The 14,925-nt window shown below is 40.4% G+C and overlaps 1 protein-coding gene across 1 annotated transcript in view; it reads right to left on the minus strand.

Annotated features, from left to right (window-relative positions):
* LOC136872503 (probable G-protein coupled receptor CG31760) overlaps nucleotides 1–14,925 on the minus strand; it is a 991,355-nt gene that overhangs the window by 138,512 nt on the left and 837,918 nt on the right. Inside the window, exons 7-8 of the mRNA XM_067146311.2 lie at nucleotides 11,570–11,679; nucleotides 5,517–5,731 (exon numbers count right to left, since the gene is read on the minus strand). Coding sequence (XP_067002412.2) covers nucleotides 5,517–5,731; nucleotides 11,570–11,679 — 325 coding nt within the window. The remainder of the gene's footprint in view (nucleotides 1–5,516; nucleotides 5,732–11,569; nucleotides 11,680–14,925) is intronic.

Here is a 14,925-nt window from a genome sequence, read left to right on the forward strand (position 1 = left end):
TTCGCTATTAATTAATTAATTAATTATCACTTGCTTCATTTTATAACGTATATATGTGTGTGTATGTTAGCATTAAGAACATGTAGATTGAGAGATTTGCTGCTTTATATAAGATAACTTATTTCGTGAAACAACGTTATAGACATTGCAGCATAAATAGTGCAATAATGTCACAGTTTGCGTTGAGCCATGCTAAATACTTGTGCATCATTGCGTTCATTTAGAAACCAGAGATGATTCAGGGAGCTAACACAACCTGCGACTATTTTAAATATCAGGTGTAATACGTCGACGCTTGTTTTGAGTAATGTCATGTACTGTTTTACCCATAACGTGAGTGTAATACCATGTGACAATTAGTGTCTGTAAAAGGAGGAGTCTCCTATGGCGGTTAGTCAGTTGGATACCGAGCCTTACCGTAGAGAGTTGTACTGAAGTGGTAGTGAGCAGTCATATGGATGGTTAGATCTTAGTCGGCCAGTCAGTTAGATGCAGAAGAAGCACTTATCTGGATGCGGAGTCTTCAGTGAGCAGATGGATTAGATGATCTGAGTGTGTTTGTGTTTATATATGTTCTGTCGAGTTCTTGTGTCAGGTAACGGCCGAAGGTTGAGTTGTCGTAATGCAGACTAACACTTCAGTGAATTACTTGTAAAGTTGATTGTGAAGTGTGATTATATTTTCTAGCCATGCTATATCTCGTTTGTGAAACTAAAAGAACACGTCACCAAATTAGGTTTGAGATACCTACAGCTGATGCCAGTTCCAAGTAATACGTCATAATAATACTCAAAGTGTCCAAGTGAAGTGGTGCGGGATAAATTTCTTGTACAGATTTCAAATGTTCGGTCAAGAGTATTTTAAATTTAATGCCTAGAGCTTCATTCCATTTTAATTTCAGAGTTTTATATTGTAAAATTTACTATCGCAGCAAATCTCACCTTTCAATTCAAAATTTAAAGAATACATTTTGTTTAGTATCAAGTACAGTTAACTGTTTCATTTCATTATAGATCAGGTAACCTCAAATTTTGGTTGGGAAACCAAACGTCAATATCCTTTTACCAGAACCTATATGTTATGCTGTCAAAGTAAGCTTAATACCCCACACCCTAGAGAAATTCAAGATTCTCACCCTATTAATGTTACATTTATTTGTAGCTGGCGCCCATCATAAAACAAAGTGTTATTATTTCTGGTTATTGTATGTGGAAACCTGAAGGTAAGTATAGTACGCGCAACTTTTAGCGATACCTGGACACCCTAGTGCTGAATTAGTCGACCTCGGGTATCTTCGAGATTCGTATTGGCAAAATTTGAAACATAAACTATGAATCGCTTATGCATCGCTGTGCGACATCTGGCGTACACTTTACGTACTGATGATGATGATGATGCTTGTTGTTTAAAGGGGCCTAACATCGAGGTCATCGGCCCTAATGGTACGAAATGAAATAACAAAAAGTACAAATTTTTCCACTAACCAAAATAAAATAAAATAAAAAATGTCATGAAGAATGAACGGATGGACATGAACCCAACAAAAAACAAAAAACAAACAAACAGACAAAAACAGTGGATCAGACTCAAAAAAAAAGAGATCGTAAATAATAGTATTACTGACCAAGAGACCACTTATAAAGCACAATGATGCTTGATGTCTAAAGGGGTGCAAAATCCACGTCTAAGGCCCCACGGAATGGTACATGTCGCGAGTAAAGTAGAACCATGGTATTTGTCATGTTGGGGTACTAATCAAAAGTAGCGAAGACTCACGGTGCTCCACACAAGGTGGTACTACTCACAAGTATTGTACTTCGTACAGGGAACGCAGACCTATGGTGTTTCTCACACAATGGCGCCACTCATAGCCAACGCAAACCGATGAGGTTCCTCACCTAGGTGTACTAACCACGGGCGCCGGTATTCCCGTGGTGTTCCTCACATAGTGGGCACCAATCACAGGCAACGCAGACCGACGGTGTCGCTCATATAGCGTACAACACACAGGCTACGCCCAGACCCCTCGGTGCTGCTCACGTGGACTTTACGTACTAGTGCTGTTGTTGTTTACACAGCAAAACCAAACTACAGAATTAATGCTTGGAACAAGATTCGCATCGAGAAATGTTATATAAGTGTATGACTCAGTTGGTGGCTTAAGATAATAAAGGTTTAGAAAATTCATATCGATCGATCATATTATCGATTCAATTCAGATTCCATTTCTATTCAGTTGGCAGTATTACCGGAACCGGGAGAGCTCCCTTCTTACTTCTCAACCCCGTACAAAGAAATATCGCTAAAAGGTGCGCGGACTATACAAAGTGAGACCACATAGTGCGACGATCGAGTATTTTATGGATATTAAATGTGATTAGAGTAGTTACAAACACAGTTGTACCTGACTATTGCTTAGCAAATTGTAAACATTGAAAAGAAAAGAAAAAACCTAGGAAAGAGACATATTCAGAATTTTAAAGTTTTAAATTACTATTTAATCATTTCTCTATCCACTGTTTCATGCCCGCACCTTCCTTCACCTCTGCATTGCACAGAATCCCAGGAACAATGATTATTATTATTAGTCATTAATCGATACGGCCATCTGTGGGCACGTTTACACAATCTATCTGCCCTTCTGTCACGTAGACTAATGCCCTTCTCTTTGCATTCATCAGTCTCTCCTTTCTCTTTCTTCCGCCGAGATGTTCCGTGGCTTGGCCAGTGGCTTTTTTGGGTGCATCCCTCACTGCCGCAAACTTTTTCCTAAATGTTGTCCTGTCCTTATCTCTTCCTCCTCGACACCCACTTCTTCTAGGTCTCTGCGCGCACTTGTGTAAGCCACCCATGCTGTGTTTTCCACTTTTCTGATAATAATGTTATATTTTTACGTACCACTAACTACATTTGACAGTTTTCGGATACGTCGAGGTGCCGGAATTTTGTCTCTCAGGAGTTTTCTACGTTTTATAGAATTGGCTTTACGTCGCACCGACACAGATAGGTCTTATGGCGATGATGGGATATGAAAGGTCTAGGAGTAGGAATGAAGTGCTGTGGCCTTAATTAAGGTACATCCCCAACATTCGCCTGGTGTGATAATGAGAAACCATGGAAAACCATCTTCAGGGTTGCTGACGGTGGGGTTCGAATCCACTATCTCCCGGATGCAAGCTCACACCTGCGCACTCATAACCGCACGGCCAGCTTGCCAGGTGTTCCTTTACGTGCCAGTAAATCTACCGACACGAGGCTGACGTATTTGAGCACTTTCAAATACCATCGAATCTGCCAAATTAGGGTCAGAAGGCCAGCGCCTCAACCGTTTTAGCCACTCAGCCCAGGTTCCACTTTTCTTGTAGAAGGAGTATTTTGTTGGCCAACCTCTCTTAATTCATCCTTTTAATGTGTCCATAAAAGGCCAGTCTTAATTTTTTCGATGGTTTTTACAGAGTTCCTGATTTGATTACAACCGGAAAGTATGTTGATCATTTTGCAATTTCTTTGGACCCACAATTTTTCAAAGGAACTTCCTTTCGCCAGTTTCAAGGTCTGAGTCTGCCGACCTTGTCCGTATTTCTGCTCCATTATTATTATCATTAGATTCATGTCTGATGAGATATGGAGTTTAGAATACACAATGTCGTCTTCTATGGGCTGAAGAAAATCTCGATTACCTTTTCTTGCGTCATCACTTGAAGTGGAATACGTTTACAACTTCGAAATCATATTTGGACTGGTAACCGTTACAAAAACGTGAGCGTTTTAAAATCGAAATCATTTCTAGATAACGGAAATGACGACTCTTTTCAGTGTCTTGTTGTAAAGAGGAGGTCACTCGTTTATGTAATAGCGTCGCCATCTTGATGTAATAAAACCGCCGTGTCGCGCGGCTAAGAGTATATTAGCGCAGCTGCGGACTCTTATGTAGTAGCACGTCGTGTGAGGTCTCGTTTGATTCGTCTCAGTGAGTTTTACCAGCATGCGGAGAATATTTTAAATATTGAACATTTGAGAAAAATTGTTGTGCGTAGAATTTAGAAAAAAATATTTATTTTGAAAAATGTCGCGACATATTATCGTTTAGGTGTCCGGCTCCATGGCTAAGTGGTTAGTGTACTGGCCTTTGGTCACAGGGGTCCCGGGTTCGATTCCCGGCAAGGTCGGGAATTTTAACCATAATTGGTTAATTTCGCTGGCACGGGGGCTGGGTGTATGTGTCGTCTTCATCATCATTTCATACTCATCATGACGCGCAGGTCGCCTACGGGTGTCAGATCAAAAGACCTGCACCTGGCGAGCCGAACATGTCCTCGGACACTCCCGGCACTAAAAGCCATACGCCATTTCATCGTTTAGGTTATGAGTCCATTCATGATTTAATAAAGCTCTCCATGCCGTCCTACTATGTGCTAACTTTTTCATTTATACGGAACTACTATATCTACTCTAATCTGCTTGTCATATTTATACCTTGGCCCAACTTTACCGTTCTTACTGCCTCTACGTCCTTCAAAAACAAACTGAACAAGTCCTGAGTATCATAAAAAGTGCCCTGTCATTCTATCTCCCCGTCAAATTTCACTAAGTCGTTCTCCTCACACCAATTCGATCTTCATTCTCTTCATTCGTTATTTGTTCTACCCATCTCACCTTCAGCATTCTTCTGTAACAATACATTTCAAAAGCTTATACTCTCTTTCTTTCTGGGCTAGTTACTGTCCACGTTTCATTTCCGCGCGTTACGTGACGCGGGAGCTTGTCATGTGTGGCAGATTCTAATCTTCAGGCAAATAATTAATTTGTTCTCTTATTCCAAGAGTAGGCATAAACGTGTATTATATAATAATTTTTAAAAATAAACGGACGTTTTGTAAATAGTCGAGAAATTTTTCCAAAAATTGGTAGTATATGAGAAAACATTGAGTACCTGAATAAGCCCTGGTGTACTGCGTGATTTTAAGACCACATGCACCTCAAAACCTGTTTCCTAATGATTAGGCTCTAAATATGAAATTTTCTTCGAAATTTCTTCATAGTGCAACGAACAAGAAAAGCAAACAAACAAACGTACACAAAATATGAAAACATTGATATGAGTTAAATATGATCTGAAACAGATAGCTATTAAAATATATTGCAGAATAAAGTAATGTATCGACAGTGGACTTCCAAAAATTTCATTTAAATAGTATTGATTACTTTAAGGACTAAAATAAGATTTGATAATTTACCTCTAAAGCCATCCAGAAGAGCAAGAAATACTGTGGCCAAACAGCTGTAATGTTCTTTTCACGTGGTTACGTTTAAGATATTCTCTAAGTTCTCCGGTAGCTACGGCTCATAAGAAATCATCTCAGCAAATTATACTGATGGACAAATTGTATACCAACTGAACTATTTCAAAATTGGAAAGATTTCGAATCGAATAACATAGATAGATAATAACAAAGAATAAGTCTTAACTGGAATAAAATGTAATCTAATAATATAAAACCAAGACTCATACTTACGTGTGGTAAAGGAGTGATCCCACCAATCTGTACGGCATAAATATGCCTTCAGATCGTCGGCTGTCCTACCAACGATCACGTGAGGTGGTGCGACCAGAGTGCGGATCACCAGAAACACACTGAAGATAGCCACGATCACACCCAGTCTCTTCAGCAGGTCCAGATCTGTGATCTTCACAGCCTTCGCCGATCTTACTCGAAATATGACAGAGATTCTGAGGAAAGAAAAAAGGAAACATTTTCTGAATTATATTCTACTGATATAACCATTTAATGCATGTTTAAAAGTTATTTTTGGACTTTCCATAAGGTTAATAGAATGGGAAAAATATTGAAAAAAATATCAATAATGCTGCATATATGCTACATCATGAATAAACATTCTATTTGATACAGTTGCCATTAAACTAGTTCCTACATAAAATATAAACAAATGGGTAACTAAGGTCAAAGATATTCTATAAACAACTTGGAACTCATGTGTAACATGCACTGGTTCATGAAATGTCCATCAGAGGCGTGCAAATCAATTTTTGAATCTATGTTGCTTATATGCTACATCATAACAAAGGGGTGTAGGCTCTCCCATCTCATAACATGCATTACTCTAAGGCCACAGTACAGCCAAACTATGAGTAACTAAGGTCAAAGGTCTTGCAGACACATCTTGGAACATATGTGGAATATGCATTGGTTCATGAAGTGCCCACCAGAGGCGTGCAAAACAGTTTGTTAATCGATGTTGCATATATGTTATACAATGCAACAAAGGGATAACTAAGAACAAATGAACATCTCTGTGTGTAAATAAAGTTTTTAAGTCCGTTTCTTGTAATCGATTTCTTTTGCTGAAATGTTTCCATTTCCTGACTTTTGTTAGTTTGGACATACACTACTAAAAGAAGAAATTCATCACGTATTTAGAACATCCTAACTAAATTGTACGAACGAGTATTGGAATGGAGGTTAGACTATTACGGCAGTAACATTTCCTATTGACATCAAAGAGTGCTCCACTGTCATCGGGATATTTGGAAGGTGCCAGTGTCTCAACTGAAAGTGTGTGCAAAGGTTGGTTTTGTGTTTACAATTCGTGCGAACCGAGGTAGTGATGATGACGATGCTTGTTGTTTAAAGGGGCCTAACATCGAGGTCATCGGCCCCTAATGGTACGAAATGAAATGACAACAAATGTTCAAAAATCCACTGACCAAAGTAAATAAAAATATCATGAAAAATGAATGGATGGACATGAACTAAAAAAACAAGAAACAAAAAAACAAACAAACAAACAAACAAACAAACAAACAAAAACAGTGGATCCGACTCAAAAACGGTCATAAATAATAGTATTACTGACCAAGGGACCACGGATTAAACACCGTCCTGAATCGATTATGCTTGATGTCTAAAGGGGTCCAAAATCCATGTCTAAGGCCCCAGGGAATGGTACATGTCGCGAGTAAAGTAGAACCATGGTATTTGTCATGTTGGGGTACTAATCAAAAGTAGCGAAGACTCACGGTGTTTCACACAAGATGGTACTACTCACAAGTATTATACTTCGTACATGGAACGCAGACCTATGGTGTTTCTCACACAATGGCGCCACTCATAGCCAACGCAAACCGATGAGGTTCCTCACCTAGGTGTACTAACCACGGGCGCCGATATTCCTCACATAGTGGGTACTAATCACTGGCAACGCAAACCCACGTTGTCGTTCATATAGTGGTACAACTCACAGGCAACGCCCAGACCCGCGGTGTTGCTCACATGGGTACGACTCACGGGTACTGGAAACCCACACTAAACCCCGCTAGAGTGGTACGAATCACAAAACTATTCAGTACCTAACAGAGTGGTACTACTCGCAAGTAAAGGCGACCCATGGTGTTCCTCGCGTGATGGTACGAATCAAAAATAGTTTCATGGTTCTAATTCGATCATCCCTTGGTCGCCCCTTTTAGTCGCCTCTCTCGACAGGAAGGGGATACCGTGGGTGTATTATTCGTCTGCCTCCCCCACCCACAGGGGGTGTGTGTTTGGTCTGCGAGAGGCATTTTATTTCCCTCAAGTCCGCCGGCAAGCCGGTTAGGACCCCCCTGTCCGCACCTGGGACGCGTCACGTGGGAGTATCACCTCTCCCCCTGCTACGCCTGCGTAGCAGGTTCGTGGAAACCGAGGTAGGCAACGGGGGAAGCATGTGTCTTCGAATGAAACCACAAGTCCACTTACATTAGTTCAAGAAGGATACTTGCAGAGGTTCGTTGCCAGAATGCTACAGATTGATCGAAATATGGTTCGACACCTGTGGAAACGTTTCCAGGATACTGGAAGTTGGAAATGTCGCCAGGCTTCTCGTCACGGGCCCCCAAATGAAAACAATCCCAGGGCAGCATAATTTTGTGCATATTCAAACTCTCCAAAACTGACAAGTTATAGCATGAATATTACAGACGGAACTACAGAAGGCATATAGAGTACGATTTGGTGATCATACAGTCAGAAACAGGCTCCGAGAAGCCAATTTGAGACCCTTACGACCTGTACTGGAAGTCGACATCGTGATAGGACACTGCGGTTTGTTGGAGTTCAACTGTACTGGCAGATAAGATACTGGCAACCTGTGCTTTTCTCAGATGAATCCCGTTTCGCATAATATCGTTAGCAGAGAGTCTGTGAAAGACGTGGGGAGCGACTTTATCCGACAGTTGTGCCATGTACAGTTGGTTATGGAGGTGGATGTGTTATGCTGTGGGTAATAAGTATTGACACGAAGGACGGATCTCTTGATCATTCCGAGATCTTAGCGAAAGATGTGATTCTTCAAGTGAGGCAACTTGGAGAGAACACAGTATTCATGGATAATAATGCTATAGCGGACGATGCCAATGCAACAAACGGAGTGATCATCCAGAAGTTTCGACTTGAATCCAATCGAACAAGTCTGAGATTAACTGGGGGAGCACATCCGAGTGAGAAATTCACCACCTGAGACACTAAAAGCCCTTGAAGACGCCATTTTAGAAGATTTGGGACGTCTGCCTCAATTGAACGTACGGTGCCTTGTCAGAACCATGAAAATTCACGAACCTATTGTCCGTGCGAGGGATAGGAATACTCCTTATTAATTATCAAGTACCCATTTTTGCTCAATGAACATGGACCACTTTATTTATTACAAATTGTGCAATGACGTTGTGTGCTGAGTGTCGAAAGAATGCTTTTCATTTACATTCGTAATTGTTGCAGAGAAGAAAGTCTGTTTTAATTGCGTGTTTGTTTTCAATTTAATATGTGTGTATATTACACAAAAACGTGACCAAATTTCATTTTTGAGCAGTGTGTATAAAAGGTGAGTCAACTAAAACGTTCTCATCAAATAACTAAGGAACTAATGAAAATAGAGAATATCTGTCTTCCCTGTCGGTGATGTCACCAAGGGGCTCTAGATTAAATTTTGATCAGTTTCCAGAGTATTAATACCAGGCAAGATACCGGTAGTGACTTCGTTTTCTAAATGGAACTGCGTCGTTTTCTACACCAAGTCACGGGCGCTGAAAGCTCAGAGGTGTTATTATTTTCAGAATACGACAAGGATTACTTTATAAAATGGAATGTCTTCAAATGTGCTTCATTTGGCATCCGTGAGCAGCCCTACTCGAATCAATCATTAACCAGGCTGCTGACGCACGCGCTTTGCCTGTTGACATACAAATATCCTATACTCTCTTTAGATTATGTGATTGATGGTGATTGTAATCTTGAAAGACCTAACATCTAGATCAATCATCGGCCTACTCTATCTGGATAACTTGACTTGATTTGAATTGACTTGACTAGGTGACAACAAGTTGAAGTCGACTCCTGGCGACTTAATGGATGGAGTGTATCCAGATGCTTCTGTTTTCCACAAGGCCTTTCAGATCTTGCAAGGAGATATTTATTGCAAGTTTTATAATATATATCCATGTAAATGCAAGACGTCCTCGTCTTTGAGTCCTGTACACCATTCCAAGCATGATTGGTTTTTCCAAGGATTCAGATTGCCTCATAGTATGCCCAGAATAAGATATCTGTAAACTTGTAATTATTGCCTCAAGAAAGACACCTGGATTGATATTCCAAAGGACCTACTTGTTCATATTTTTGGCTGTACAACGTACACGCAAAATTCCTCTGCAGAACCATAGCCCAAATGCATCAATACGCTTCCTGTCACGCTTATGGTCCAGCTTTAACATCCATATGTAACTATTGGAGAGACTAATTCCTTAACCATTCTGACCTTAGTATAGACAGATACATCAGTCTGATGACCTGAAAATCTTACTTAGGCCTTGAAATGCCGTCCTGCCAAGTGCTTATCGTCGGTGGATCTCTGAACTGCTCTAGACATTATTACTTACGGTTGAACCCAGCAAACGAAAATTATCTACTACTTTGACTTCGTCATGTATCTTGATAACTGTAGATATATCTGTTGTAAGAATCTTCGTCTTACCAATATTTAGATGGAGTTCCATCTTCTAACTTTGCTCTTTCGCTTTCAATCCTTATTTTCAGCTGTCAGCGTGGTCTCGTCTTCATATCGTAGGTTGTTTGTGTTCAAACAACTACGTATTCTAATGCGCTATGATAACATTGCATTAATTAAAACGTGACATTTAATCTATGTCACTGAAGTAATAACGTAAAAAGAAGAAGCAAAGTACAGCACATGAAGGACCTTGGAGGGGTGGAAAGTAAAGGCTTCCACTATCCGTAACCTCGGCACTTAGTGGGGAATTAACCTGGTACTCATTTTTGGTGTGGGCTGAGTGAACCTCAGGACCATGTGCACCTCCGGAAGTGGAAATTTCGTTTCTTAAATTTGTCGACTTCCTGACGAGGGATCGAACCCAACGTCTTGAGACACACAAGGAGGAGGAAAATGGTTGCTGATGATGAATTTGTCCCTTACACGTCGACATATTGATAGTCTGTGGTTTGCCCATTGCGGTGAAAGTACGTCGCTCTGTGAAGAGGTTTCCTACATCAGAAGTATTCTGTAGTAATGTAACGAGAGCTACACATTGAGCACGAGTTATATTTAATTTGATTATTTAGGGAATAACTACATAATTAAATAAGTAATGATAATACAAGTGCATAAATATAAAATAAATCAAATACACAGGCACTCATAACCTATAGGCTACAAGGAACAAAACTTCCCGCACGGAAATGTACTTATGTTTTTTCTTATTAAACTCTTTGGGGTTCCAGTATCCCAACTTGTCGGCCGTCCACTTCATCAGAATAATCCTTTATAGGACAAAAACTTGTTTTCCTATCGAAAATCTTTTTTGGTTTTAATATCTACGTATGGGTCTAATTTGCAATACAAAAACACTGAAAGAAAATACAGTGTTAGGTTTCAAAAACAACTGAAGAAAGCAGATGGTCTTATGACATGTGGAGATTTTGCAACACCGCTTCATAAAGTCCATTTGAATTCGCCCGAGTAGCAATGTGATTGGCTAACTTTAACAGCTAATGAAATGGAAACGGCGCGGGATATCGAATACTTTTTCGAAATATTTATGAGTATGGCCAACCTTCTAACGCTCATATATCCGGTTTACGTTGCTTCCGACTACTCTGTATACGACTACAATCCATCCCAGTACATCCAACACGACTAAAAGGGAAATCTCACGTTAACTGAAGCGTGTATTTTGGAGCTTATGATGGTTGTTCTATGAACCACTATCCTATGAAGTAACAATTACACTTAAACTACAGGGAGATATGAAAAATTTCATAACAAGGTGCCAAAAATGTGCGAAGAATGAAGGCGATCAGTTTAAACACCACATTTCATAATCTGGTAAGTAATGAACTTAGTTTGTGTTACTGCTGTATCGTTTACCTTCGCGCTACTGACCGCGTCTCTCACACGGCAAACGAGCGCGCACTCGCCCATAGTAATAACATCGCATGCCGGTGTTAAGTATATCTGATCACGCTGTCGTAAAAATATATCAATAAAGGAGGATTAAACTTACCTCCAGGTCTTGAGCATAAGCGCACCGTAAGTGAGAGAGAAACCTATCTCTCTTAGCCACACCCGTACTGTGCAGGTTACTATATTCGGCTGCGGGTACATCACGATAGTCTGAAAAGAGGAAAGAACATTAGCAAATAGTTGTTCTAACCGTCAATCATAATAAATTACTTCAAAGTATACGATACAATTATTTATCTCAGAAAATAAAAAAGCCACCACCATCAATCGTTTTCTGAAAAGATAGGCGTCAACATAAATCTCAGCAAATAACAAGAACCAGTATTATTATTTAAGCCAGTTCAATAATGAAAGTCCTCAGCCTGTATTCAGTCAGACCGGGTCAGGAATGGAATGAATTAAGCCCCCATCTAGCGGAGAGGATAGGATTTGTGTCAGCTGCCGAAGCCTCACCCACTCTTCTGGGGCAATGATTAATGATTGACAGATGAAATGAAATGTTATTGGAGAGTGTTGCTGGAATGAAAGATGACAGGAAAACCGGAGTTCCTGGAGAAAAGCCTCACCCACCTTCACTTTGTCCAGCACAAACCTCACATAGAGTGACCGGGATCTGAACCACGGAACGCAGCTGTGAGAGGCCGGCACTCTGCCGCCTGAGCCACGGAGGCTCCCCAATTCAACAATACCATCTTAAATTCTAACATAATCCGACTTCAGGGCTCTCTCTTCATACCTCATTTTACCATTCATCCACTCGGTCCAGATCTTCTCTCATTGTGTTCCTCACATTATTTCTTTTCTTCTTTCTCCTCCGCTCTTCGCACATCGTGTGTCACAGAAGTAGGCTCGGTCCTGTTTTACGCTCGTATGCCCTTCTTTCCTTGTTTTACAATTGGCTTTACGTCGCACAGACACGGATAGGTCTTATGGCGACGATGGGCTAGGAAAGGGCTAGGAGTGGAAATGAAGTGCCAGTGACCTTAATTAAACTTCAGCCTCGGCATTTGCCTGGTGTGAAAATGTGAAACTACGGAAGATCATCTTCAGTGTTCCCGACAGTGGGGTTCGAAATCACTATCTCCCGAATGCAAGCTCACAGTTGCGCGGCCGATGCCCTTCCTGACTCTAGCTTAGTGTGGAAGTATGCATTAAACTATTGCCTGTACCTACAGTGGTTATCAGTGTAACGTGTTATACGTAATGAAAATATATGCGTATATATGCGACACGCAGTTCATAAGCCGGAAGGATTAACTAAACGCGGCGAAAAAATTCTCGGGCTGGTCGGGAGTCGAACGTCGGACCGTCTGAAATTAACAGTGCTACGCTCACCATTCAGAGAAGGGTCACTGTGTTTCACGCATTATTTTAACCCTTAACTACTTGGCTAGCATGACAGGTATGTTAACACACGGATCTGGTCTGGGAGATCTCTATAAAAATGACATCTCCCAAAATCAAACGCACTGCTAATACCACACTTAAGGCTGATGATGTACAAATTTAAATTCAACATCTCGATATAATACATTTTCAGTCATAGAAAAAATAAATCATGATCTAACACCGTTTTCTTCCTGGTCTTTCATATGTGACCTTTTGTTAAATACGAACATCACTCAGGAAACATTCTCTGCATTGCACATGCTGCTCGAGTATAAATACTTATTTCCTGAAGAAGTTAAAATTTCCACACTTATATCTCTTCAGGCAAGCAACTCAATGCTGAAAACATCCTGGGGCTATGAGGTATGAATTTTAGCCAAATAAATATAAAGTAGGAGAATATATTTTTTAATTATTCCTAAAAAAATATAATGTTTTCTTAATCATCGTTATCCGGTCAATTAGATTAGCAGTTTGCTTTTCTCTACCACTACGAGCGCTAAATGTGAGTCAATGCATTGTTTCACTTAAGCACCACTACGAGCGCTAATGTGAGTCAATGCATTGTTTCACTTAAGCACCACTACGAGCGCTAATGTGAATCAATGCATTGTTTCACTTAAGCACCACTACGAGCGCTAATGTGAATCAATGCATTGTTTCACTTAAGCACCACTACGAGCGCTAATGTGAGTCAATGCATTGTTTCACTTAAGCACCACTACGAGCGCTAAATGTGAGTCAATGCATTGTTTCATTTAAGCACCACTACGAGCGCTAATGTGAGTCAATGCATTGTTTCACTTAAGCACCACTACGAGCGCTAATGTGAATCAATGCAGAGTTTTATTTAAACCCTTATAACTACATTCGGTGTGGACACTTTTCCAAGAAATCTCAAAACGTCTGAGGGTATTGAACCAAGGAATATATTACAGAGAGAATTATGTAAATATGTTAATATGGCTAGGATTTGAATCAAATAGGAAACGGGTAAGAAACACGCGATTTTAGACTGTTTTTCCCGAACTGCTTTTAAACCGGAAGTGATTTTTGAAATTTGTTTTCTAGTTTGATAGAGCTATCCCGGACTCACAATTTTAACTCTCTTGGTGCCAGGCGGTAGTGCGAGCATCCGCCCTTTAAATTGCCAGAGCCGATCTGGTCGGCCGTTAATAATCCAGTCGGAAGTTGCCAGAGGCGATTACATCGGCCGGCTTAAAATTCTATGATATACGTAATTTTGAGGCAACCTATAGTGACGTGCATACTTTTGTTACAACCTGTAGTAAAGGGGCTACACGTTATTGTGTGCCTGGCCTTGCTTTGGCAGTTCTAAGAGGGTGTTATACCTTTCACAAGACTCGTTTCCTGTGTTTACAAATACCGCTAACCGGTCAGTAAGAGATTGCTCCTTGCAGTGAGTGGATTTGTGACAGGAAAATGGCATGTTGTTCTCGTGATAATTTGTCAGCAGGTATTGATGACAATAAATTAATGCGGTATTTATAACGTCCGCCTCTGTGGTGTAGTGGTTAGCGTGATTAGCTGCCACACCCGGAGGCCCGAGTTCGATTCCCGGCTCTGCCACGAAATTTGAAAAGTGGTATGAGGGCTGGAACGGGGTTCACTCAGCCTCGGGAGGTCAACTGAGTAGAGGTGGGTTCGATTCCCACCTCAGCCATCCTGGAAGTGGTTTTCCGTGGTTTCCCACTTCTCCTCCAGGCGATTTGACTATCAATCGATTTATTATTTTGGTATTAATATTTGTATAATCAATAATGTTCTTGATTATTAGACCAAATTTAATTAGAATCTTATTAGGCTGAGATGGATTAGGACTTGTTTCTTATTGCTTAGTTATTTATTACCAAAATGTTAAATCTTATAATGCGGGTTTATTGACAGCTTTGTCTAATCGGATTGGGGATGTAGCATTACTCATAGCTATTGCGTGAATAATAGCATATGGGAGTTGAAATTATGTGTATTACTTGGATTTTGGTA

The sequence above is a fragment of the Anabrus simplex genome, chromosome 4, assembly GCF_040414725.1.
Source record: "Anabrus simplex isolate iqAnaSimp1 chromosome 4, ASM4041472v1, whole genome shotgun sequence".
Taxonomy (NCBI): Eukaryota; Metazoa; Arthropoda; class Insecta; order Orthoptera; family Tettigoniidae; genus Anabrus; species Anabrus simplex.